The 27,864-nt window shown below is 47.7% G+C and overlaps 1 protein-coding gene and 1 long non-coding RNA gene across 7 annotated transcripts in view; one reads left to right on the top strand and one right to left on the bottom strand.

Moving 5' to 3' along the window:
• Positions 1 to 1,002: 1,002 nt before the first annotated feature.
• Positions 1,003 to 25,508, bottom strand: LOC103661685. Of its 3 annotated transcripts, none has more exons than XR_568207.2 (5): positions 25,136 to 25,508; positions 13,501 to 13,705; positions 13,227 to 13,360; positions 6,754 to 6,863; positions 1,003 to 1,656 (listed from the first exon to the last, which is right to left on the bottom strand). It is a non-coding gene; the product is annotated as an uncharacterized LOC103661685 (long non-coding RNA). The 3 variants fall into 3 exon arrangements; XR_568208.2 differs by lacking the exon at positions 1,003 to 1,656 and adding an exon at positions 4,372 to 4,769; XR_005833630.1 differs by lacking the exons at positions 1,003 to 1,656; positions 25,136 to 25,508 and adding exons at positions 4,372 to 4,769; positions 24,636 to 24,754.
• Positions 24,922 to 27,864, top strand: part of LRATD2 (LRAT domain containing 2) — a 223,604-nt gene continuing 220,661 nt past the window's right edge. Inside the window, exons 1-2 of one of the 4 annotated variants that reach the window (XR_005833628.1) lie at positions 24,922 to 25,203; positions 25,748 to 26,139. Coding sequence is in view for 1 of the 4 variants with exons in the window: in XM_040625655.1 (XP_040481589.1) it covers positions 25,844 to 26,788 (945 nt within the window). In the remaining 3 variants the exon portion in view is untranslated. Of the gene's footprint in view, positions 25,204 to 25,509; positions 26,906 to 26,957; positions 26,990 to 27,864 lie in introns of those variants that run through there. The other 3 variants (XM_040625655.1, XR_005833629.1, XR_568206.2) reach the window with 3 other exon arrangements.

The raw sequence follows: 27,864 nt of genomic DNA, 5'->3' as shown, positions 1-27,864 counted from the left end.
GGACTATTAGCACAGGCCTGAATAATGTCAGATCCCAGTGTTAGCCCCAGAAGCTCAAGCAGCCTCTCTGCTTTTGGCAAGAGAACAGTAATCCATCTCCTGGTCTTTCCTAGTCAATGGAAACTGAGCTGAGGGAGAAAATCCTTAATCTTAGCAACAGCAGGATCTGGTATTTTAGCTGCAGAGCTTAAAGAAAAAAAATTTTTAAAAGCCTCGTTGAAAAGTTCAAATCTAGGTAACCAGTTTCTGAAAGAGTCTTTTGTGTGAACTGGAGACGGGCTGCATGGGCAAAGAGGAGTGAGGGCCACGGAGGGAGGTGCTCGAGCTTTCTGGAATGCCCGTGCTGGGTTCGGTCCCTTCCTGTGGGGAGAAGCAGGGCAGCCCCGCTAAGGGCTGGTACGGGCTGTCACAGCACTCCATGGGAAGGCCAACAGGGGGACTGAGCGTGCCCGGAGGCCCAGGGGGCTCAGAGGCCAACATTCCTTCCCCTGTTCTGCTCTGGCCTCCCAGTGACCTTGGGGTTAAGCTACAGTCAAGTCCAATGGCCATGATAACACTTATCTCATTCCTCTGTGCAGCCGCTTCCCACCAAAGGTAACGTTGGAAATGAGAGCTGTTGGAATTTCCTTACAAGGACACAGAAAGGTGTTGCAGTCTTACTCCCCAGGCTATCGGAGCTTGTGCCTGCCTAGGAAAGGGAAGTGTGTGGAACATGTCCTTTGTATGTGGTTATTATCATTGTTCATATCGTTTTCGTATCATGCTAGGTGAGTATCTGAACGGAAAAAGGATCCTACCCAAATTCTGTTACATATAACAGCAGAATGACTTAAAAGTGTTAAACCTGGGGCGCCTGGGCAGCTCAGTCTGTCAAGCGACCGACTCTTGACTTGATTTCAGCTCAGGTCAGGATCTCAGGGTCCTGGGATTGAGCCCCGTGCTGGGCTGCCCCTCCCCCTCTACTCCTCCCCACCCTCATGCTCTCTTTCTCTCAAATAAATAAAAAAATAAAAATCTTTTTAAAAAAATAAACTGTTAAACCTAGCTTTCTCCTATGCCTCATGGGCGTAAATTCATTACATCAGCATTTCTTCACAGAAGGGTATGTAGTCCATGAAGTTAAAACTTTCTAAGTATAGCTTTGGGTGTTTGTTCCAGTTAATTCAACAAGCACTTCTGGAACACCTATGATGAGGCAGGGATTCGATCCAGAGCCAACACACCTAGTGCAGAGAAGAACGGAGGCCCCCGAGTCAGACCAGGTTCGGCTTCGGGCTCTGCTACTTGGACCTTGAGACCTTCGGTAAAAATGCTGCAATTTTTGGTGCCTCAGTTTCTCCATCCATAAAGTGTTGGTAACAGTCCCCGTAGGGCAGATGTGAGGACTCGGTGAGAGAGCATGTCTGGAACCGAGGAGCCTGAGGCATGTTTGCTGGGATGACCACTCAGGTGCCACTGGCATTGAGGGTGCAGCCCGGCAGGTAGCCTGTGGGCAGAAGAGCATCTCGGCGTGTGAGGTCTTGAATGGGGCGTGAATACAGTTCTAGGGAAGGGTAGACACAGGGAAGCTAGAGAGAAGAGTTGATGGTGTGGGGTGTGAGGAGGACAGCCTTCCAGATGCAGGATCAGTGGGAGCAAGTGTGAGGAGGTAGGAACCTATTTAACATGAAATATAAGATTAAGAATTAAAAATTAAATAAATAACATAATTAATTAATATAATATAAAATAGATTTCAAGAGAGAGAGCCATGCATTGACTGCCTACAAGTCCTTTGCACGCATGATTTCATTTACTCCAAGTAACCTCACAAGGAAAGTATTATTACTCCACCTTAACAAATGGGGAAACTGAGGCTCAGGGAGGTGACATGGCTCATCCGAGTTCAAACCATCAGTAAGAGGGGGGAATGGAGCGGCAACCCCATCTTGACTAATGAACTTTAGTTGTGGGCAGTAGAAGGGCAGGCTCCCCTCCCCATGCAAAAGGACTCACCTGTTTTCTGTATGTTTGTTAATCTGTGGAATACTCCTGTGAGGTAAGACACGGAATTTACAGACATCTAGGCACCATGAATGGTTCAGGCTCACATCGAAAGTTAAGGCAGAAGGACCATGTGGAATGTCCATTAATACCAAGATTGGGGATGGACCTATCCCTACGAGTCCGCCTCTTTGATGATGAGAGCTCACGTTATCTTCGTACCCTCTACATCCCATACTGCCTTGTGGAAAGTTGAGTCCCCTTTTCCTGCCCCTCTAATAACCCAAATAACCCTTATTCTTTTCAGAACCATTACTTTGGTGACCAGTAGCTTCAATCACATTTTCTTTATAGTAGCACATTCACACGCAACCCGAAATGGCAAAGAAAAGATAACAGGAGTTTCAGGAGGTGGGATGGGTTCCAAGAAGTAATCTGAGCATTCCTCAGGACAGGAGAAAACACGCTCAGTTTTCTTTTTCTACCAAAGGAAGCACAAACTCATCATGACTTGGGCACGGGTAAGGACCACATGTATAACCCCTATTATTCCAGTGAGGCCCTGCTTCATGCGCTTAGCCCTGAAACATTGCCAACTCTTTCACATCTGATCTAGAAAACAGAAATACTAAGTGTGCCGGTTAACTTTCCTTAAATACTCAGTGCCAGGAACTGTGCCCTTAAGGTCAACAAGCCCTTAAGGTCATTGCATTCTGTAATCAGCTCTGCCAAGCTGTGAAGTTTGTGCTGGGTAGCTCCATTTGCCCTCCACCATTGTCCTCACCCTCTTCCACTTTGCTCTCTCCGCCCTGGGAGGCTGGTTTGTACAGCTTATAACACCTGCTCTCTTGCACCCTAGCTTCTCCTTGCGTTCGGCCAACAGGCAGCCTCAGGAGAGCAGGGCTTTGGAGAAAGGAGGGAAAGGAAGGTCAGGTTCTCTCTCTATAAGGCCACTTCTGGTAGACTAAGGTCTTGGCTTTTCTCAAAGAGGCCTTTGCCAAATACCTCTTCCCCCTTTGAGTTACTGTCACTAGCCTCTTCCCTCTTTCCTACTGGCTTATGTGTTTCCACAGCTCTGCTATGAACCAGTTTCCTCACTACCTTGTGTGGCTTCCTAAACCACTTCCACACATTTATAGCTTCCCTTTTTTTTTGTAAATAAAACCTGCTGGAATGACCCTAACCTGAGTGCAGCCTCTATTTCCTGTCAGGATCCTAATGTAAGTACTATGATCATACCTACTTTACGGACAGGTTCTTAGAACTAAGTAAAGCCACTTGTCCAAGGCCTCGCAGCTATTCAGTGGCAGAACCGGATTTCAAAACCAGATCTGGTGAAGTCCAGAGCCCACATTCTTAACTGCTACACTGGAACGGCAATAAATGGTTCTAGGAAGTGGGCAAAAACCAGACATACTCACTGGGCTTGCTGCCCCTGCATCCTGGACCCTATAATATTGGGGCAGAAAACACCTGCCAGTGCAGAGAGGCTGGGAGAGGCCATCAGACACATTTAAATCCTGGCTGGGAATCATATTCCAGATGCACACTAGGCCTTTCTCTAATGGCCCTGGTTGAACCAAGAGAGGCTACCATTGGGACCAATAGACTAGGACAGGCTATGGTTGATTCTTTATTCCAAAAGGAAAATCAGGGCTACATTTGACCCCCACTCCCAACATCTAATTCATTCACTAGACCCTAGGAGAAGTCATAGCCAGAACTAAAGATGCCACTTGCATCTGAGCAGGACTGACCTCAGCATGCCGGTTTCTGTCTTCCACCTCAGGAAGCTGCATAATCTTTAATTCTGCAACACTGAGCCTCCCTCTGCAGAGTGAGGAATTTGTCATCTCAGGCCCCAGATTAAGTGAAAAGAATTTTTTTAGCTAAAATAGTTACGTATATACATTTCCATAAATCATTTTACCATAAATTAGGAAGAAGTCTACTTCCTCTGCCTAAAGCAAAAAAGATTTTAAGCGAGGATTCTCAGTAGTGCCTTCTTCCAAGTAGTTCTGTTACCTCTTGCCCCTATCTTGGGACTCACTGTACTGAGTTACACTGACAGATCATCTCCCGCACTGGAAAGTGAGGTCCTCATAGGCAGATCCTACACCTCCTTTATCTCTCCATCCCTGGCCCAACACAATGCCTGGCACACAGCAGACACTCAATACATATTACAGGAGAGACACATGTGGATGCCCTCAGAACACCCTGTGAGGGCTGCCATCGGACTGTGTTATGCAATTATATGTTGACTCATCAGCCTCATCCACGAAGGGAGACACCATCTTTTATTTAATTTTGTACCTCCCATGTTTGGAATATCATGACTGCTCAAAATATATTTTGTAGGAAAAAAGAGATGGAGGACACAGCAAGCAAGAAATAAAGCTTCATTGTCTCTGGCCCCCTTGCACTGCGTGGAGGTACTTAGCTCTTTGGATTAGTGTCAGAGGGTTACACCTCCTGTATGCCCCAGTCTTTCCACAAAGGGCTGCATTTCCATCATGGAGTTGCCTTATAGAGAGGACAATGGAACAGAAAGGTCTGATAAGCAGGATGCTAGTGGGGCTGGTCACAGGAGTAACAGCCTTTGCAGTCGTGCTGTTTTCCTTCAAACACTTCATTCTGCATGTAACTGTATATTCTTTGGTGTGATCTCTTTGGCGAGTGCCTGACTCTCCTGAAAGTTCCATCAGTTGCATCTATTTTTGTTCATTATTCTGTTCCCAGGACCAAGCGTGACGTCTTCCAATTAGGTGTTCAGTAAATCAGTGCTGAATGAATGAATGAGTGAATAAACGAATTGTCACTCTGTGCTCAACTCATATTGGACCACATTTTCTCATTCCTGGTCCAATGTTCTTTCTCTTAACATCAGCCATTTTAAATATTGTCCTTTATGTGTATGTAGGAATTGAGGTTTTTTGTGACCCAATCACTTGGACCCACCCTCACACCTGTTTACATGGGTGCTGCCCTGGCAGGTGGCCTATCCAACATCTTGGCTACCTCATAAAAGCAAGCCATAAAGTCTAACCCAATGTTTGTTTGTTTGTTTGTTTGTTTCTAAAGCAGTGATTTTTAAACATGCTTTCTGTAGAAGACCTCTTTTAAAATATACATCCAACAAACTGTAGTAGGTCCAAATGATGGACTACTATTCAGTGATAACAAGAAATGAGCTCTCAAGCCATGAAAAGACATGGAAGAAACTTAAGTGCATATTGCTAAATAAAAGAAGGCGATCTGAAAAGCCGACATGTTGTATGATTGCAATGATATGAATGACATAGGGAAAACATGGGGGCAGTAAAAAGCTCAGTGGAATCCAGGAGTTCACGGAGGTCTGAATAGATGGAGCACAGGGTATTTTTCGGACAGTGAAACTATTCTCTCTGGCACTATCATGTGCATACAGGGCATTATGGGTTTGTCAAAACTCACAGAATGTACAAGGAGTGAACGCAAAACTATGGACTTTAATAATAATGTATCAGTATTAGTTCATCAATTGTAACAAATGTACCACACTAATGGAAGATGTTGGTGAAAGAGAAAACTGGGGGGTGGAGAAGAAAAGGGATATATGGGAACGCTCTGTAATTTCTGTTCAATGTCCCTGTAAATCAAAAACTGCTCTAAAAAGTCTACTAATTTTTTGAAATCTGCATCCTAGCTGGTCACTCGGTGTATAAAATATAAGAATAGATGGGTCCTAGCTGAAGTAGGAGTGCAGTCCTTCCCACTTTCTACCTACAAACTCATCTCAGATCTCACTTTCTCCTTGTGGGTCCCTGAGATACCACTATGGCTATGCAGTTACATGAAACCTTCCCTTGCTTTGCCTACCCCCCAGCTCCCATCCCCACCCCCAGGACCACAAGTGTGCCCTAAATAGTCTGAACCGACTCCTTGCTCTATAGCCCAAGCTATTGCTCTATAGCCCATTGCTATTTTAGAAAGGCCAATGGTCTCCTTGTGGCTTCTCGTGGACCTCAGCACAATTTACCTGATTGAAACGTAAATCTTCTCACTTTGACTTTTCCATTGCATTGGCTGAGAAATCCCAGTTTGGGCCCAGGCATCTCCCACAAATGTCTATCCAGGACCCGTGAGTATGGGAAACCATGGAAAAATATAGACAGGAGGGAACATGGATTTTGAACTGGGTATATGTGAAGCCAGACTGTTTTCATATTCCAAAGTCACAGCCAAGACTTCTCGGCAGTCCTACTTATAAACACACCCCGATTGTGAACAAAGAATCCAACCGAGAACTCAACGACCCTTTGAAGGCAAACCAGAACCTGTTAACTCAAAGTGGTGACCCCACAATTACTGGCAAATGTTTGCTGGGCGGAAGGGGAGTCTATGAAATGCCGCAGGGCACTCAGACAGTTAGGAGCCACTTCCGCCAATTAACGGAGCGCTTCAGAGTAGCCATGGTGTCTGGGAGTTTCTGAAGTAAGTCCTGGCTGCACCACCAAGGCCCCTGGGGAGGGGGGAGAAAACTCACTGTCTCCAGCAGCAGGGAGGCAAGAAGCACCGCATTGCCATGGCTACCCAGCAGAGCCTGCCCAAAGCCTTTCAGGAATCTCTGCTATTTGTGGAAAGTGGATTGCATTCCCCAAAGACCAGCATTCCTACACTCCATGCACTTTCCCTGGTTGCTTCTCTTTACCCTCCCTCACTCCAATTAAAAAGGCAAGAGTGGGCCCTTATACTCCACTCATGCTGGAAGCCCTCCATGACACTCACCTGGAATGCCCCCATCAGAGGCCATGCATAGCAGAGGCGATCCCAGCAATTTTCATTCCCATATATTCACAGGTCACAATGGGAAATGTCATTAGCGTACTCTTGAATTCCTAACGGGATTGGAGGAAAAAAAAAATAGATCCTCATTGATGTGACCAAAGTGTGCCAATTAAGGACTGAGGTCTTTCTTCTTTTGCTTTTCTGTGTTGTCATCCTAACACAATTGAGTGACAAGACAATGTAACCGCTGTTGTATATTTGCCACAGAGAACACCCAGTTAGAAACCTTCCCACTGGGGCCAGCAGTGGATGTCAGTCTGCATTTTTTTTGAATAAAATAGGGGAAATGTGTAAACTGGTTTAGTGTTTTTGGAAAATGATAGAATCTGAATTTAAGCTTAGCTTAAATTCTTATTAGAACCGACCCTCCCAATCAACTAACGAAACAAACAAAAACCATCCACTAGAGAGTCTGTGAGGTTCTCTGTTCAAATGGTCCCTAATGTTGTCTGCACCCATACATTTGTGTTTTCCAGCCAGTATATCTCCATTATTCCAGAAGAGGCACCACTTTGTTTTTAGGGTAGTGTCCAACAGTGCTCCTTCTGTAACCCCGATCCAGATATGCACCTCTAATGGGCACTGCCAATATTCGTATCCTAATTCCTTAGCTGCAGGCTGGGCGTCTTACTGAAAACAGACCAACTGGAGTTCTTCCAGCGGTATTCAGAATAGAGCTGAAGGGAGAAAGACTCTTTTTCCTTTGCTGGAGAACTGAAAAAGTGATTCCCGGAGCTGACGGCAGGTGTGGCTCCAGGGAAAGCTTCTGTCCAAAGGAATGAAGAGGACATGAAGAGATAAGCAAAGACATGACAGGGAGAACCCTGCAGACATTCAAGTCCTTGGTTTAAGGTACATGTGGTAGACTTGAATCATGTCTCCTTGTATCCACAACTTGCACAGTCCTCTCCCACACAGATTTGGGTCTTGGCCATATGACTTGCTTAGGCTGGTGGGACATCAGCAAGTGTGATGTGATAGAGGCTTGACAAGTATTTCTGCATTGGGACGTACCCTCTCCCTTGCTGCTTTTAGAAATTAGTCAGCATGTGAAGAAGTCCAGACTGGCCTGCTGGAGACAAGTGGCCCAGCCAATAGCCAGCACCATTTATTAGACATAAAAGGAAGACCATCGTGGATCATCTGGCCCCAGTTATGCCCCATGAGGGATATCAGAGATGAGCAGAAGAATCATCAAGTTGAGCCCTACCCAAAATGATGGTGCACAGAGTTATGAGCAAATGAAAGGGTAGTTGTTAATTTCACCAAGTTGTAGACTGGTTTGTTCTCCACAATAAATAACTTGTGGGTCTCTAGGACCTTCCTGCTACCATGTAAAGAAGGTGATAGTAGGATATGAAACCATGTAGAAAGAAGAATGTACGTGTCTCAAGGATCCCAGCGGTCTCAGCCAGCCAGCTAAGGTCACAGATGCAACACTAAACCCAGTGGACACCACATGGAGCACAGTGAGTCTCCCACATGAGTTGCCAATCCACAGATTCATAAGAAATGGATCTTTATTTAAACTTAAACTTTAAAAGATGCTGAGTTTTGGAATGGCTTGTTATTCAGCAAAAGCTAACCCCTCTAACTCTCTTGAAACCACTCATTTTTGCCTTTCTCCTGGAGCCACCATCTTCTGGATTTTGCCCAATTTCCTGTGCAAGGCTGTTCAGTGTATTCCTAATATCCAATCACTCCTCCTCCCTTGACTGAAAAATCTTGATTTTGTGTAGGGTGGCAATGTACCAGCTCTAAATGCTCTGTCCATTTCCCTTGCAGCTAGATGTGGTTATGTGACACAGGGATATAACAATTGAGGAGGCAGACCACATCTCTTCCACTTTCCACCTTCCTTACTAGAATACAGATGTGATCACTGGCACCACAGCAGCTCTTCTGAGATCATGGGTTTTTAAAAAAAGAAAATAAAAAAGAATCACAGAGATGCCAGACCTGATATTGTTGAGCTGCTAAAGCAATGCTAGTGACCATCTAACTCCAGAATTGTTGTTGTACAAGAAAAACAGAAAACTGGTTTTAAGATCCCTGTTTAAAGTGAGCTGCGGTTTCACATAGCTAAATTTGATCTTGAGAGAAATGAGTTAGATTTCTGTCAATGGCAACCGGAAGAGTCCTGATCAGGGATTTGGTCTTCCCCTGCGGAGTCCTGGGGTCACCTCTGCATGCCATACCATAAGATGCAAGATGCACTGCTCCCCCTTTCTCTCTGGCTCATGTGTAACCACAAAGGCATTTTCCTCTTTCACCTTAAAATAGATAAGATAGGTAGATAATTTCAAAAAGTATTTCACTAAAACCCAAGGAAAAACACAAAGAAAATAATTACAAGAAATATAAACAGCATGAAATTGCCCTGTTCCCATCAGATTTGATCCTAAAATCACCGGTTAAGCTCTATGAACACCCACTCTAGTCTCTTGAGGACAGTGGTTCTCAAAGGGGAGTCACCAAACCGGAAGCATCCGCATTACCTGAGAACTTGTTAGAGATGCAAATTCCCAGGCCCCACCCCAAACCCACTGAATCCAATGCTCTGGGGGCGAGGCTAGCAATAAGTATTTGAACAACCCCTTCTGGTGATTCCGATGTAGTCAGTGTCTGAGAGCCACTACCTTAGGATAAATATTTGCCAATACAGTAGGACAATAAGCTCCCCCTCCCCCGCCCTCTTTTCTTTGGACAGTCTTGGGTAAAGCCTAGGGTTTGAATCAGAGAGAATTGGGTGTCATATTGTGATTCTGCCATGTTAGCTGTGACATCTGCGACCACATCGGATGAACCCCTAGCTTCCTGTGGTCTTCATTTTGTTCACAGGTAAAATGCGATCATACTTTTTAGGATTGTTTAAGATGAAATGAGACCTGTAATGCCTACCCACCATCCGGCCTAAGGCAGGTATTAAACAAAGTCAGCTAACTCTGTTTTTAAAGTCTGCATCCCAGTTCTGTGGCCACAGCCCAGTCCAGTAGCAAATGTCTGGTATATGCAGCCGAATTACTTTCAAAAATAAAAAATAAGTTCCCTAAGTCCAGTTCAAGTCTCTCCATATTTCTAAATACACCTCCTTCAGCGAGGTGTCAAGACGGACAGTCCAGGGGCGCCTGGGTGGCTCAGCCGTTAAGCGTCTGCCTTTGGCTCAGATCATGATCCCAGGGTCCTGCTTCTCCCTCTCCCATTCCCCTTGTTTGTGTTCCCTCTCTCACTCTCTCTCTTTGTCAAATGAATAAATAAAATCTTTGGGGAAAAAAAAAGATGGAGAGTTCACCTTATTTTTTAACTGACTTGCTAGAATGATTGGCACTTGTCAGGCCCCAGTGGTCTGGCCTTTCCTGGCTGCAGCTGGAGGAACTGCCACCCCCTAGGGCATTTCCATCCTCCTCACCTCCAGGGGCCTTCCTTCAGTCTACTTCTTTCCAATGAACCCTAAATGACCTTTAACCGGATCATAAATACTCAGAGAGTTAATGACATTCAGAAACAATCATCTGCTCAGAGGAACCAATTCAGAAACAGTCGAGTGTTAAGACTGACGCTTGACCATAGTTTTTTGTTTGTTTTAGTTTACTGTTTTCAACAAGGAATCTGTATCCACGATTAAAAGATTCAAATATTATAAAAGAGGATATTATGCAAAGTTATTCTCTTTTATAACTCTGGCACTTAGATCCCTACCCAGAGGCAACTATGCTTACCAGCTTTTTGGATAAACTTTCAGAAATAGTGTATATATGGAAAAATCATGGAAAAAAACAATATATATATAGTGAGATATATATATGTGTGTGTGTACATATATACATATGCACATGTACACACACATACATTACTCTTTGTTTTCCATAAAATGTGATATATTATACATGCCATCTGTACCAAGAGTATGGAAATCATGGGCAGAGGGAGATGAATAAGAGACTTCGTGATCTTCAAAGTCCTCGGGACGCCTGGGTGGCTCAATTGGTTAAGTCTCTGCCTTTGGCTCAGGTCATGATCCCAGGGTCCTGGGATCGAGCCCCACATCAGGCTCCCTGCTCAGCGGGGAGCCAATTCTCCCTCTGCCTGCCGCTCCCCCTGCTCTGCGTCCTCTCTCTCTGTCAAATATATAAATAAAGTATTAAAAAAAAAAAATCCTACGTGGAAAAGCCGGAGAGTTTGGATGATATCATCTGCAACATAGAAGAATCTTATCCTATGTCTCCTGGGTCGCTGATGACACACAGACACTCTCTTGATGACTGTGTCCATGTGTGCATAAGTGTGCACGTATGTGTGCCTTACTCTGCAAACACACAAACAGGACCACGCCCATCTTTTGGGATCACTGGTTCTCTATTACACTAGCCTGGTCACTCATCAGTCTTAGACTGGATTTCCAGCCCCTGGGATGAATTGCCGCTAGAAGGCCCTGTGCTACTGACTGGCTCCCTGTTCACTTTTCTCACACCCAAGGCTGTGTAGCAATATCCAGTTTACTGGGGACTTGACATTGCCCAAGCCTTAAAGCCCAGTCTGCCTGACTGCACACGTCCTCCTTCTGCATTCCTGACGCCCGCTGACAAGCAGCTGATGGGATCTTAATCTGTCTCTCCTTCTATTTTAAAGGTGGGAAAAATGGTACCCACGCTTAGGCCCAGGGAAATCCCTAACGAACATGGATAGCAATATACCCTGGAATCAGGACTCTGGGCAAAGAGGAATATATACCTGGATATATATATATACCCTGAATATATACCATGGATAGCGATATACCCTGGAATCAGCTTGGGCAAAGAGGCGTTGGGTATCTAAGAGCAGTAAGTTCTAATCCTGGCTTCACTACAGAAGGCTTGTGTTTTCCTGGTTCTGGAGCCTCCGCTGGAAGGTCTGTAAGGTGGGGTAATAATAATTACATATAGAATAACTAGGATTATAAAACAAATATATGCAAAACGCCAAGTATTGTATATGATAGATCATTTGCCAAATTTTGAGTAGCGCTCCAACATTTCTTAGAGGTCCACGCTCTGAGCTCTAGCTTGCTTTCTTATTTCTGTAAACATTATTCAAATATATAGAGTAGCTCCTGCATGGGGGATACAAAGATGATCAAGAGAGTGCCTTTGTCCTCGAGAAGTGGAAGGGGTGGCAGAGACGGCCAGCTAGTTCCTGCAGCCCAGGGAAGGCTTCCTTTGGTGCAGGTGTGATAGGGCATGCTGGGAACACAGGACACTTACCTACCTGCTGTTGACAGTATAAAGGGCAGGGCCAGGGCATGTGTGTGTGTGTGTGTGTGTGTGTGTGTGCATGCATGCGTGTGTGTGTGTGTGTGTGTGTGTGTGTCTGCTGGACCAAGGCCAAGCATGGGGTGAAAGGGGAACTCACATTTCCAGCCATATTTCCTCAACCATGCCCATGGATCCCACAGAGCTACCCAATGGCACCCTAGCATCTCTCGGGGATTTTCCAAATACTACAGCCAGCGCTATGGCCACTGTCATTTCTGGGCTTCCACATGCACAGGAACATAAGAGTTTCCCTCCTCTGCAACCAGGCATGTCCTTCCACCTTTCACACTCAGGCCCCAGCGTGACCTCTAGATGAAGTCTCCAGAGAAATAAGCTTCTAAGGATAATTTGTCAAGCACGCGATTCAGCAGCAGGGCAGGGAATCTTTCCTGACTTCTGCAGATAGGAGCTTACATCACAGCATGAAATTTGTTTACCCTTATCTTAGCACACAAGAACAAATTATCCCACCCTTGTTATAAATCCAGCAGCCCTGCATCTGTGAGCAGGTTTCCACGTAAATCTCCAGCAAATGCTCCTTGGCTGACTGTTCACTTTGTTTGCTGCCTTTGCCTGGCCCCGGCTCACGGAACCGTTAGTCTCACCAGTGGACACGCTCGTTTTCATCCGTAGAGATAACAGAAGAAAAAGAAAGAGCAGCCCGAGTCATGGCTGCCCCAGAAACCCCACCACCCATAGCAGAGCAGGGATCCTCTCTCCCAGCTGAACTGCCTTGGTTCCACGGGCCAGAAAGATCCACCAAGCCACAGGGAGATCTGCTCTCAACATCCTGGGAGGCCAGAACTTACCAGCTTGGAGGGCCCCTTGGAGACTCACTCTGTTCCGGACAGTTAGTGTGAACAGATGGTCCTGAGTGGGGTGAGGAACCTGTCCAAGTGGGTTTTAAAAGGCCTTGGCAGCCATTTAAACAACGTGGGTCAGGCAGGGGAAGGGGACCCCTCCATACAACTAACAGATATGTGATCATCAAAGTAAACATCCTTGGCCTGGATGCCTAGACCTCAAGGACAATAGGACGGCTTAGTACAAAAAAAAAATAATAATAATAATAATAATAATAATCATTAACAACAGCAACAATAGCTACAGAGCTCTTACCTTACAGTGCTGGGCTTTGCCAGCGCTCTGGACCCAGCTCCCTGAGTGTAATCCTCCGGCCTTAGCCCTCCAGGTGTATGACCCCGCAGTGCTCACAGTAGCCCAGAGAAGGGGGAGCTGTTACAACTCGGGACCTGAAGCACAGAAAGGTTAAGTGAGATGCTCAGGGTCACACAGAAGTAAGAGGTAAGAGCTTAGTTAAAACAGGTGGTCAGACTGCAGAGCCTATGTTCGAAGACAGTGCTTCCAATGTGCTAACACACACAAAAATCACCTGGTGACCTTGTTCAGATGCAGATTCTGATTCAGCAGGTCCAAGTGGGGGCCTGAGATCCTGCCATTCCAGCAAGCTCGGCGCCCAGGTGAGGCCCATGCTGCAGGGTCAAAGACCACACTTGGAGGAGGGGCAGTCCGACCCAGGACCCAGCACTACAAAATGGAATGGGAGCACCTCTGTTGGTCCACCGACTCCTTGTTACCTGTCCACAGAGAAAGAACAAAAATTGGGAATGAGCCTCTATAAATTTTATATCTACTTGACAGTTATTTTATATCTGCTAAATCTAATAGCAAAAGTTAAGGCTTGTACATCATTTTATTATTTTTACTTCATTCTTCTAGTAATTTATATCGATGGTATTTTACAAAGGTATTGCGCACAAAAAGTTAGAAATTATCAACCAGGAAACAAAACAAGCAGCCAGCCTGGCCCATCCCCACAGATAATTTGAAAATCACTTCTCAGCACTAATATGCTGTTCTGATTCCCTCACAGATGAGGAGTCCAGGACCATGGGGTGGACGTGTGTCTGTCCCACTTCAATTCCACTTCCTATAGGTTCCATTTTCTTGTGGTTTTGAGGCAGTTCTGGAACATCTAGCCCCACATGCAGAGGACAACTGCCATCCATAAAACCCCTCAAGTAATGTGAATTCTGTTCTGTCCCTTCCTGGTTTGGGAACCCCTGCCAAGTCTCTCAGCCTCTCTGAAGCTCCTTTTCTTCATCTGTAGAATAAAGCCCACCCACTGCATGGCAACAAGGGATGAAATACCGTAAAGCTTGCACGGGGCTTAGCACAACACCTGGAAAGATCACTAGCAATCAATAAACATAAGATACAATTATTGGGGGGGGGGAACTGCAAGAAATAAATTCAATATCAGGCATTCATTGACTCCATCAGCATTTTTGAGAGAATGTGCATGACACTCTGTTAGGCACTGGGAGGGCAAGATGCTGCGTTTCTCTCAACAAAATTAAATTAATTTCTTTTCAACTTAGAACAGTTGGCACCCAATTTCTCACAACAGTCTGCAACAAAAGTGAAATTTTAATCCTAACCAGTAGGCAAGAACAGTGCCCCAAGGCACTGCAAGATGTCTGATCATCAAGCAAAAATGAAATTATTTTCATTCTGCTCCGGAAACTTAGGCAGGTAGGTGAACTAACATAGTTTAGAAAGATTTTCAATAAAAAGGAATAAAACAAGACAGGTTTTATTTAACCTTCAGTTAAGCAGAAATCCAGCTAACTAGAGATGGTCAAGGTGGAGTGTTCTAGTTAATGGTTGTTAGATTCTGCCTGTAACTCATTTACATAATGATCCAGGAAGCAAGAGCCCCTGGGGTTTGTTGCTAATGGAAGGAAAGGGGCCAAGTACAGTATTGGTCAATGTGGATCAAGTCCCTGACAACTTGGGGCAGGAATCTGTAAATCACTAGGTGAGGGAAATTTGGCAGGTGGGAATGGGAATCTTTCCGACCTTGCCAAAATGGCAGAGTTCTTCATGCTCAGGTTTGGTGTGGTGTTTAAGTGCCTGCAAGGATATAGTGATTTGGTAGGGCACACTGAAATCCAATTTATTTATCATAGTTGGCATGTCCCCAAAGCTCTAATGACTCAGACCCTCCCATAGTAATACATTCATTTGTCAAATTAGTCAGGGTCCCCAGGTTGTTTCATTTTCCCTCTCCCTGGGCTATCCGGATATAGAAAGTTCGGGTTCCTTTCCCCAATGGGGCCACTTCTATCAGTCTGTTACTGAAATCAGTATGGATATGCTAAAGTCTAAGACACTGGTCTGAAACCCTTGAGCTAGATGCTCTGGTGGAAGCAGGCCCCACTTAGAGGAGGAGAAAGAAACAGTTAATGGCTGCACTTTTCCTTACCAAGAATGCTCCTCCCTGTTGTTGGTCACGTCAGTGGGACAATCAGTGGCTGACGGACGTACCAGAGTCCCCTGTCCAGTGGGGCTTGCATTCAGACCTGTCTGGGTCCATATCCTGTTGGTTGGCTGATTTGCCACTTGAGATGGTTCACTCTCCCCAGCTACCATGGGTATTAGAATCACGCTAGAACCTGCCCTGTGAGGTTTTGAGAAGGGTTAACCAGGTAACGATTACAAACAGTTAGCACCATACCTGGCACAGAATGAATTCTCCTGCTATCTCTTAGAGACAGGACCTCATTTTTTTGCTGGTTCACAGTAAAGAGTAGCCTAATATGCTACCCCAAAAGGTGTCGCTTTGGCACAAGGATTAATTTGAGTTGAAGACAACTGAGAAGAAGCAAATATAAGAAAAGCTCTCTGCCCTCCCCCTCTCTGCCTGAAGACAGAACATAAATTCCTCTTGTTAGGGTGTCCCCCTTCCCCACTTCCTGTACCATTGGAGATAAGATGGCATACAGAAAATTCCATTAGTTTACCATTAGTTTCCCCATATATTTGCCTTCCCACAATTTGCTTTCCCTAGAAGTTCAAAGTCCTTTGTCTTGTCACTTCTCTACAAAATTAGTGTACTTTGGTAAAATACTATATAAGCCCAAGTTCCAACCATCCTTTTGATCTACTCATCACAGAGGGCTCCTATGTATGTGTGTGATGCACACGTTAATAAGCTTTTATTTGTTTTTCTCTTGTTAATCTGTCATTTGCTAGTCTAATTTGAGGACCCTAGCCAATGAACCTAAGACAGAGCAAAATTATTTGCTTCCTCCCCTGCAAAAGCTATGTACGAAGTGATTATAGCTTCTCCAATTTGCAAAAGCTCAGTAAACATAGCTTATACACTTATCCTTTTGGCTCAGTCTCTAAATATCCCTTGTCTGGCATCCCCAAGTGCTTTTGGGACTCTTAAGACAAAGGCTTAATTCTATGCATTCATTAATCCATTACTGAAAAATATTTACTGAACATCTCCTAAGCTGTTCAGTAGATGCTAGTTGGTGAGAAGGAGCCCTGAGCACCCAGAGGGCAAGGATCAGGTTTTGGTCCCTCTGCATAGCAAGGGAGAATGATGGATGGCACAAAGTAGGCATTCAGTAAGGATATCTGGAACGGGACTGGCAGGCACAGCAGCTGACTATCGTGCACAGTGGTACACTTTCAGCCCCAGCCACAGAGTCCAGGGCTAGCCCACAGGTAAGTCCTCCCCATGTAGAGGGAGAACTCCATCCCATCCTTTGCTCCTACAATCTCATCGGATAACTCATCCACTCAACTGGCAATCAACCCCCAATACCATGAACTTTAGCAAAATCCTTTCTTGGTATTGTTCTCCTTAATAGATCTTATTGACTTCCTTTTTTTTTTTTTCTTTTCTATTTCTCCCTCTTGACCCACTTTACTCCATCAGCTTCTTTCCAGTTCCACTTCACACCTTAGTTTTGCAAACTGAACACATCCTTGAAAGTCAAAATCATTTTCTGAAGAAACACTTCTCCTGAGCCACACAAAATGAGATTATCAGGCTAACCCAAAGAAGGGTTTGTTTACTCAGCACATAATTATTAAGCATCTACTGTGTATAGGACACTACAGTGGACAATGGGGGTGCAACAGTGACACATCAGCCTGGCCTCCTTGAGACACAGGCAATGATGAAAGAAGCAAATACAATCACTATTGTGATAAGTGCTTTGTAGGAAACAAATGGGCTGAGGAAGGGTGAGGTGGGTGACAAGCTCGTTAGCAAAACCCCCTCTCAGGACTCGACTTAATTGGAGGCATAAATAATACAGAGGATTTAGCTTTGTGAAGAGTGGAATTCCAGAACATTCCAGGCCCAAGAAATGGACATGTCAGGGTCTGAGGTAATCACAAGCTTGGTGTGGACAGGAAACCAAGGACTGATGTGACTGGGCCATACAGAATGGGCAACTGGGAAACTGGGAGGATATGAGGCCAGAAGGGTGGTGAGGAGTCAGATTCATGAATGAATGCAAAGATGGAAGGAATGTGGAGTATGAAGACAAAGGAACTCAGCCATATTGGTTACTGTCTGGGCCAGCTGGGTGGCTGGAGGTTACCCCTACTCTGTGGCACTGTCTTGTGTCTGATTCTTGACTCTGCAAATCACTAGCTGTGTTGTCATGGGTAAGATCCTTGAGGATAGTGATAATAATGCCTCGCTCATAGGTGAGGCTTAGATGAGTGAATACACATAAAGCTCTCAGAATGGTGCTATTTATAGTAAGCACTTTACTGATATGAACTGCTACTTTCTTATTTGTTTATTACCACTTCCATGAATTCTTCATCATCTGAGGTATAATCCTTAAGCTCAAAGACTCAGAAACCCAACTCTGCCAACCCATGGAAAGTGGGAGGACTTAGTTCACAGAGTCTGAAGCATAAAGCCAGGCCCCCGCCTCTCTTGCTGATTGACAAAGAGAAATATAATTATTAGGTCAATTTGTACTGTTTATAAGCATGCCTTCTAAGAATCCCCAAATGCCTCTCTGAAGGTCGCTTCGTTGGGAGGGAGTCGAACATGCTCGGTAATGTTAATGGTGGGTGTCCTGGCTCTGTAAAATTATCTTTTAACCCAAGAGATCTAAGATATTACAATTTCAACGTGTAATCACTTGGAAAAAAATAAGTAAGATATTTTACTCTTCTGTACCATACTGTAAAACTAGTGAGCATTTTACATTTATGACACAGGTCATTTCAGACCAGTTACATTTCAGGTGCTCGACAGCCACATAGAACCATGTAAAACTAGTGGCTACCATGGTGAACAGGGCACAGCTGTAATTTCTTGGTGACTTTAGCTGTGTTAACCTGGCCTCAACTTCTTAACCCCTCTGAAATTCACCTCTCTAGGATAGCGCCTGGCACACCACAGGCATTTAGTAAATTTTTAAAGTAAATTTCTCATCTCTAAATTAAGAATAATCCTAGCACGTGTCAAATACTGTTCTAGGAGCTAGGGCTACCCCCACGAACAAAACAAGAATCCCTGACTTCATAGAGCTTATACTCGAATTAGGAAAGGTAATAAACAAAATAATATAGAATCCTAACATGTGATAAGTGAGTTGAATAAGTGATAGAGAAATTGAGCAGGGAAGAAGAATAAGGAGTATGTGTGGGAAGACATTTGGAATTTTAAAGAGCGTTGCCAGGGAAGGCTCACCAGGAAGCGATCATCTGAGTCAAGACTTAGCAAGCACACCATGAAGTTATCTGGTGGAAAAGTGTTCCAGGCAGAAGGAACAGCAAAATGTCTTCTCTCAAATGTGAGAGAGAAGCAAGGGGCCAGTGTATCTGGAGGTGTGAGTGAGGGGGTGTCAGAGAGGAATGTGGAAGACAAACCAGGGCTTTGGGGGCCATTTTAGGATTTGGGCCCTTCCCCAAGAGAGAGGGGGAGCCACAGGAGGGATTTGAGCAAAGCAGTGACCTGGCTTGGCTCATAGTCTCATGGGATTGCTAGGGGCTGCTGGGTTGTGAACAGACTATAGTGGGGTAAGCACCCCATGAGGTTCCCTTGGGGAAAGCAGATCGAAATCGACCAACCAGATTTGTTGAGTCCTACGCCCCAAAACCTGGGTGGGTGGTCTCCCTAATCTGTCCTGCAGAAAGCCATGCTGAACAAATGCAGTCTTCCTCCCTCATTTTAGCTCTTCTTCCCCGGAAGCATGAAGAATGCCCAAGGAAAGAAAAGGAGGTTGGGTTTGCTGTGCTGAAGCTTTTCTCATTACTGACAGCCCTGTCTCCTCTCTAAATATCTCATCCTCCCCTTTTTTGCACAAGAAGTGCAAAATAAGATTCTAAGAATTTAGACTTTTTTTGAAATCTCTACATTTGGATTTGCAGATATGCCAATATTTGGATTTATAGAGCTGTAATTGAAGCCGGTCTCTCCCCTGGAACCGCCTGGTGAAATGCATCTTTCATGAGGCTTCTGCAGGAGCCCAGCTACAAGCTCCGACTCCCGAGCACAAATCAAACTCTCCGGCTCAACAACAACAGTACGTTGTCAGGGGCCTTCCGCAACAGCAAGGATCTGGAAGAGACAGGCCTCAGTGTTTTCCCACTGGTGAGCCCTCTTCCAGAAAAGGAGTAAAAGCTGCCTCACGGGTTAGCCACAGGATGAGTGGATGGAGAGCTACTGGTTTTGTGTGGGCGTTCCAGCCCCAGACCCCTTCTAAGGGCATGTCCTCACCGTGCCCACCCATAGGGCAGCCCAGCTCTGGCCCAGCCTGCTTGAGGGCAGCCTGCGCTGGTTATGGGGGGGGGGGGGAGTCAAATACAGAAGCCAAGGAAAAGGATACCACTCAGCAGCCTCTGTGATTCCTTCCTTAATCTGAAGGTCAAGGAATAATTCAGTTAAAGTGCAAAACTCTTTATGCAGGTTTTAAAGCCCAAGACAAGCCAGACTGAGAGGGTAGGGAGAGCAGCTGCAGGCCACCAGCTCACAGAGGAGAGAGAGGCCCAGTCCTCACCTCCTGTCAAGGATCTGATTAAAAAAAGAGACAGAAAAAAGAATTCATGCCCAAAGCAGATTATTTGTTGCCTTTTTTACTAGACGGCCTTGCTTATCCAGTTACTGCTGTGTCTATAACCTCACCTAGAGATTCGAGCCCTTTGTGAGAGTGAGTCTGGACTAAACACCGGACTCACCTTGCTCCCCTCTCCTATCCCTGCTCCACTTCCAGCAACACTCCAGGCAGGGCAATGACCAGGACGGGGAAGGACCCAGGTAGGGCAGCCAACTGTCCCAGTTTGCCTAGGACATGCTGAAATCAGGATAGTCCCAGGCAAACCAGGACAAGCTGGTCAGTCTACATCCAGAAGACACACCAGACCCCTGGTCCTTGGACTGGCCGATGTCTACAGGAATATCTATGCTGCCGTCCCTGAGGCTGCCTGATGCAGCAGGAAAAGTAGACTTGGAACCAGCCAGCCAGATTTGGATTTGAATCCAGCTTCTCCCACTTACAGTCAGCAAGATTCCTATCCCTAGGACTTTGGGTGCTTATCTGGGAAATGTACAGAACAGGATTGGAATGGAAATTTAGTAAGAGCAGGCCTACAACAAATGGCTCTCCTTTTCCTCCCCATGTTAAAATCATCATCTGGCTCTTACCCGCTGTGCAAATAATGCCTGGCATCTCCACAGGCTTTAGGGTTTAAAGGATGCTTCCACGTAAGCTGTCTCAGGGGAGGATTCACAAGCGAGACAAGGAGTATCCTCAGCCCCACTGTAGAGACTGGAGAAGGAGGCCAACTGGAGAAGAGAGGCTCCAAGGTCATGCACCTGGCAAACAGGATACCAGCCCACGTCACTAGTTTCCATTCTGCTACCGCTCACCTCCTACGGTTTCAACAACCACTACCCCTCCCCCGCAGTGGGGAACAGGCGCAGGTAAGTCTGGGAGTTTCCCAATATAAGGAGGTGTGGAGGAACCTGTTTTCCAGCAAATTCACTCAGCTATCTGCTGCCACCAGGAGCCTGGGGCCCAGCCCGGGGAACAGGCCGAGTTCCAGATTGCCTAATCGGATCATTCTGCCCTCGTGGTCCTGTGTTGTACATTCTTGGAGTGAGCCATTCCACCAACTACACCTGCAGAGTCAGGGCCGGTGCCTTGTCAGGTAGAAATGTCAATTCTCGATTATTCCCCACTGCTTTGGACAGGAAGACTGTGAGACTGACTAACTGGCATTCCACACAGCTTGCTTTTATTGAGCGTCTCCTCCGAGGAGGTGTGTGGGATGTGACACTTGGGTCACTGCCGGGCTGGGGGGATGAAGCGACAGTGTGGCTTAGAATCCCAATCTCAGCCTAAAGCGGCTGCTCTTAGGGATGGTGCCTTCATGGCCTTCCTCCTTTGTCTGCCAGGCTCCATCTGTGCTGAACGCCTTCTGGTAGACCAGACCTGCTTCCTCTCCCATCCCTGTCAGTCCATTTTCCGAGGGCAGCCAGCCCGAGGCCCTTCAAACCTCAAAGCCTCCTACCTTTCTGACTACACCTCTCACCCCAGCCCCTTGCTCACTGGCTCCTTTCCTTTTCCTAAACATCCCAATTCCTTCCCACTGTGGTTGGAAACGCAGAGGGAATGCCAAGACCAGCTCATCCCAGTGCCAGCTCAAGTTTCTTTTCCTCGGGAGTCCATCTCTGGCCACCCTACCCAAAGTAGGCCCACTGCCCCCCCCCCATAGCCACGGTTAATCCCATTACCCTATTTTAATTTCTTCATGGCCCTTATTCTTCTTCATTGATTTATTTGCCACTTCTCCTCCGATCAACATATAAATGCTGTAAGAGAAAGGACTTTGTCTACTGTGTTCTTGGCTTTATCTCTGGAGTCCAGGAAAAGCAGCAAGACTCAAGCATTTGCCAAATCTTAAAGAACGTGTTTGTCTCTACTTAAAACAAAGTGGTTGTGAGCATGAGCCTTAAAGTCAAGGGGACCTGTGAGATTGTCCCACTCGCCAGCTGGGAGAAGTCACCTAGCCTCTCTAAAGAGAACAGAATAATAGAATCAAGTGCTCACTGGTAGTTGTCATTATTATTCTAGAGTTGTGTCGCCCTCACCAGTCCAACACCCCCGATGGCAGGCAGTATGGAATTCAGTTGTGCCCACATGCCTTGGGACCTCCCCTAGGCACCCTCTACCTCCCCTTCCTTCGGAACATGTCCTACTGTCCTAAGAAGTCTATCCTTTCTCTGTCTCCTCCACTACACTGAGCCCCATGGGGACATAGAAAACCGATAAAACCTAGCATGCTGTCTGTTGAATTTGTAGAATGAGTGTGTGGCGTGTAAGACAAGTAGGTATCTAGTACGTCTTCAAGAAATATGTTTTGAATCAAGCTCTCTCTAGAAAAGACATTTTAAATACATGAATTAAAGACTAATACCAGATGGTATACGATCAAGTGCTGAATTATATATAATCAAGTGATACAACGTGTAATACAGAACTTGAATGGCAGAGATGGCCAACACAGAGGTTCCCCAGGCCAGCCAAGGAACTAGGGTAGTTGAGGTGGGTAGGATGGCATGGGGGCCAGGGGAGACTACATCGTATCTCCAAGGCAGCGATCGCTTAGTTCTAGCTCTTTGTTGCCATCACGGAATGTGGGCCTGATGGGCTTACATAGTTAGCTTTTTCAACTAAAGTTGCAAATCTAAACATGAGATTTCCCAAGTCTCGAGATTGTTGACAGCTAATTTAACTTTAAATTCATTAAACGATTATTTGAGATGAGCAAAGAATGTTTGGGGGCCCTTATATAACCTCTGACCAAGAGCCTTACGTGACCAGATGGAGGGTGGGCCCTAATCAGGAATTAATGGAAGAAGCTACCCAGGAGGCAGGCTATCGAGATGGCCAGGAATTCTGCTAAAGCCTCCATCAAGCACTTATTGAGCACTTACTAACTACCAAGCACTGGGATATAAAAATGACTCAGAACCTGTTTCCTCTGAGACTTTCTGTTTGCTCAAGAAATGCTGTTGAGCCATGATCACATACCTGAACACAGCTCCTCAAGACAAGGGGACAGGCACCTACAACCAGGTGTTGCTTCCTACTCATTTGATCTCTGTCCCAGACTGCTGGAAGCAAACTGTCCTACCTCTGTGTCCTGTGGGTTGTCCCATCCCCAGCCAACCTGCCCAGTACCAGCTGAGGCAAAGCGGCCTACGGCGGCTGACCCTAGCAGAGGTTTCTCAGGCTAACAGACATGAGATGACTCGTCATGGCCTCTGTAAGTCTAACTCCTGCCTGCAAAATGGTACCTCCATGAGCTCACATGATGGTGACACAAAGCATTCAAGTAACAACAGCACCTCAGAGTACATGCCTGAGGCTGTTCAGAAAATATTTTAATTTAATCTGCACAGCAGGCACACAGAAGTCTCTTTTTGGCCTAACTTATACTGTGATCTTAGACTTGCTGAAGGACTAACTTCCATCACAGCCCTGCCAATATTGATTGTTCGGGCTCAAAAGTACCTAAGTAGATTGATTTTTTTTTTTCTCTCTCAAACTAAAAAGGATCGCAGTAGTGTTAGTATATTCCTGTTTCCACTGGTTGGTATGCATACTGAATAAATAATAGTGTTACCTGGAAAAATTTAGTTAAAAGAAACAGTGATGGAAAACAGGGTAGAAGAGGTCTTAAATTGCATTCTTAATTCCACTACGAATTAGTCTGGTGTTCCAGTGAATGCCTAAGCTTGTCTATTAACAATACTCCACCCCCACTCCAATCTATTATTTTTTTTAAAGACAAAGAACACTTCAGTAACATCTTAGGTAGGGAACAAAACAAAAGGAAAAACAAAACACACACACACAAATACAAAAAAAAAAAAAGCAAAAGCAGCATGGGGAAGCAAGTGTACCCTCGTGGTGGAGGTTAATAGGCAATACTCCTCTCCTGTCACTTCCTTCTGTAAGTCAGCAAGAAGGAAATACATTCACCGGGGGCCTCTGCTAATTTGTTCTTAATTTAAGGACAATTAGACATTTCCTACATCCCCTACCCCCAAGAAAAACAACTAGAGCAAATGTTTTCTCTAACTACCGGATGACCTGGTAACTCTCAAAACAACAGAGGTTATGAAATCTACTTTGTGCTAACTTCCAGGACATGTAATAAAATACAGCGCAGGGCCTGGAAGCAAGCCAGCAACTAAGTCTTCGTTCTGTTTTATACTGTTTCCTTTCTGTGAGCTTTTTTCCCAACCGGAAAGTTTCACAGCACTCATTCTAGAAACAACTCTAAACTGAAACGCTTCTCGAGCTGCCCCAGTAAAAAAATTCTTTTCTGTGACCTTTGGCAAGAAATACATTCTAGGAAAGAAAAGAAAGAAGCAAATGTCTGTTTACTATCTAATGACTACTCCTCTCTCCAGGTCTCTGGGAAAGAAGAGGCTAAGGGGAAACACAACAAACACCAAAACTCTTATTCCCTCTCTCATCTCTACACTGGCAGGTGGCGTCTGCCTTCCAATATCTCTTTAAAGCCGTCAGCTCGGAAAAATACCAACTGAGCAAGCAGCGAAGACCCCCACAGCAAGCCCTTGCTCTAAGAAGGCAAGCGGGATTCCCAGCGGCCAGCGAAGACACAAGCGATCAGTGTCAGCCAGCCCGCCCACTGATTACTTACCAGCCGGATTTAAACCCGCTCCGACGCGGGGGCGTGGCCTGGGCGGAGCCTCACGGCCCGGGGGGGCGGGGCGGGGCGGGGATCCCAGAGGCTCCGCGCCTTGTGGGAAAGACCTGGGCTCCGGGAGCAAGTGTCTGTCTCTTTAAATGCCAGGGGCTGCGCTCCCGCCCGGGGAGCCCAGAGCCGGATCTACAATCCCGTCCCTCCCGCTCCGGCGCTTGTTGCTCGCCGGGTCCGAGCGGGAGCTGCCGCCGCCGGGCAGCGAGGCTGCTTCCTTCTCCGCCTTCTAGCGCCCCACCTCCCCCGAGAGCAGGTTGAGGGGGAGCAGCAGCCCCAGCAGGAGGGAGGGGTGCGGTGTAAACAGGCATTGCTCCCCACCTTCAAGTCTTGGGGCGCTACGTAGCCGTGGGGGCAAGACATGCGTCGCTCCCCCCTGCCCAGCCTCGCTGCCACCCGCGCCTGGAGAGGAGGGATTGCGGATCCCACACCTGCAAACTCACCCTAGAAGTCTCAAGGTGCTGCTGGGGGGAGGGAGGGCCAATTCCCCAAGGCCTCCACCTCTCTGCGGGTGAGTTTTCGCAGGTAACCCGAACCAAAGGGCGATCGAGCGCGCGGGGGAGGGGCGGGCGAGACCGGAGGAGAAAGCGCCGCAGGTGAGCCAGGTAGGGTGGCTCACCTGCCCGGGCAGAGCTGCAGGATCCTCGCCGGTTTCCCCGAGGATGGAGCCTTGGGGGCCGTCTCAGGGGCTAAGTTAGGGCCCTGCGGTGAAAGGAGGGTTAAGAAAAAGGGCATTGGAGTAAAGTTTCTCTTCTTTACCCCCTCTTGCCTGGGCTTGGCAGGTAGGGCGCGGGCGGAAGCGGTAGGAGCTGCTGATGCAATGGGCGTTTGCCCGGGCGAGGTGAAGTGCTGGGGGCGGGGTAGAGCTAGAGTTGCCCGGCCTCCGGCGACCGTGACCCTAGAGGTGGAGAAATGAGGGAAGGCTCACCGCATCCGAGCTTCCCCGTAAAATGGCTCCAGGTGCTTGGCCCCCCAGCCCTTCCGCCTTCTCTTAAGAAATCGTCGTTTTCATGGAGGGGCTCCTACATGGCTTCCTTGCTTTCCTCTCCCAACAGGTGGTCTCCACCCCTGTCCGGGGACCCGTGCCAATGACCCTAGTGGTGGTTTCGCTTTCTCCCCTCTCGGCTGTGTGAACGTGTATCCGCAGCGTGATGGGTAACCAGGTGGAAAAACTGACCCACCTAAGTTATAAGGAAGTTCCCACGGCCGACCCGACCGGCGTGGACCGGGACGACGGGCCCCGCATCGGGGTCTCCTACATCTTCTCCAACGACGACGAGGACGTGGAGCCGCAGCCGCCGCCCCAGGGGCCGGATGGTGGCGGCGGCGGCGAAGGCTTGCCCGACGGCGGGGACGGGCCGCCGCTGCCGCCGCCGCAGCCCTATGACCCGCGGCTGCACGAGGTGGAGTGTTCCGTGTTCTACCGCGACGAATGCATCTACCAGAAAAGCTTCGCGCCGGGCTCCGCGGCGCTGAGCACCTACACGCCCGAGAACCTGCTCAACAAGTGCAGGCCTGGCGACCTGGTGGAGTTCGTGTCGCAGGCGCAGTACCCGCACTGGGCTGTATACGTGGGCAACTTCCAGGTGGTGCACTTGCACCGGCTGGAGGTGAGCAACAGCTTCCTGACGGACGCGAGCCAGGGCCGGCGCGGCCGCGTGGTGAACGACCTGTACCGCTACAAGCCGCTGAGCCCTGGCGCCGTGGTGCGGAACGCGCTGGCACACGTGGGCGCCAAGGAGCGCGAGCTGAGCTGGCGCAACTCGGAGAGCTTCGCCGCCTGGTGCCGCTACGGCAAGCGCGAGTTCAAGATTGGCGGCGAGCTGCGCATCGGCAAGCAGCCCTACCGGCTGCAGATCCAGCTCTCGGCGCAGCGCAGCCACACGCTCGAGTTTCAGAGTCTGGAGGACCTGATCATGGAGAAGCGGCGTAACGACCAGATCGGGCGCGCGGCGGTGCTGCAGGAGCTCGCCACGCACCTGCACCCGGCCGAGCCGGACGAGGGCGACATCGACGCGGCGCGGACTACGCCGCCTGCCGGGCGCCCCCCTGCGCCCGGCCGGGAGGACGAGGCCCGCGAGGCGGCGGTGCACTGAGGGGCGAGCTGAGTGCCGAGTCCTGAGAGGGAGCCTTTCGCAGCCGCCGCCGCCCCCTCCCCCTCCTCTCACTCCCTCCTCCAGCACCTTCCGGGCCCCATCTGGGCTCCTGCGCCATTTGGAAAAAAGGAGAGTTGGCGAAGGGCGCAGCCAGCTGTGGCTTGGGCTTGTTATCTTGGACGGAGGAGGAAGAGGGAGCAGGTAGGAGCACTTTGGCTGGGGGCACTTCCTGCACGCCCCGCTGGATCTGTCTTCCTTTCTGAGGTGGGCCAAACGGTGGACTTGCCTGACACTTAAGCCTTGCTGGACCCGGGTCCAAAATCTACCCTTCTTACGCACTCGGGGGTGGAGGAAAGTTCGGAGGACCAGTGGCTGCCATTGCCTCCTCCCCGCTTCCCCTCCTCCCCTGCGCTTGGAGGGTGCCCGGTACTGAGGCCTGAGAGGGTTTGTGGCGGCGCCCTGCCTGCAGGCAGAGCCACAGATCTGCTACCCCCACCCCCAGGGGTGTGTGTGGGATGTGGGAGGCGGGGTGATGTACTTCGGGGGATTCCTGCGGTATAAGGCCGAAGAGACCAGGCCCAGGTCTGGGAGCCGCGGGCCACACAAGCAGCCCCCTGTGAAGTGTAATAAATAGTTGTGTAAACTTGGGCTACAAAACAAAGACTTTGCTACCTCCCCTCCCCACCCCCAGGTAGTTCATCTTCTGGAGCTGGCTTCTAGTGGAGTCTCGGGCTCCCTCCTGCTCCAGCCACCACTTCCCAGGTTCCAAGTAAATCACTGTCGCGGGCCGGCTGGGGGAAGGATTCAATTAGGATTCTGTTATGCTGCCTTTGTTTCTAGCCTGCTTTTGTAGGGACTTGGAGCCACGTTGTTATCAAAGGAGGGAATAGCCCTTTGTGTCTCTGATCTAATTAAACCTGCTCGGATGTGTTCATCCGCAGGTCACACAGGGGTTGGCTAGTGCCACCCCGTAAAGTATCCATTACAGAAGCAGTCAGATGGGGGTTGCCCTGCAGAAATTAGTTTATTTCCCACTCATCACGTAACCCCCTTCCTGAACAGTGAAGGTAACCTTT

This window comes from Ursus maritimus, unplaced genomic scaffold, assembly GCF_017311325.1.
Source record: "Ursus maritimus isolate PB19 unplaced genomic scaffold, ASM1731132v1 scaffold_9, whole genome shotgun sequence".
NCBI lineage: Eukaryota > Metazoa > Chordata > Mammalia > Carnivora > Ursidae > Ursus > Ursus maritimus.
Note: the sequence above shows the minus strand (reverse complement) of the source record. Positions and strands in the feature narration are given on the sequence as shown.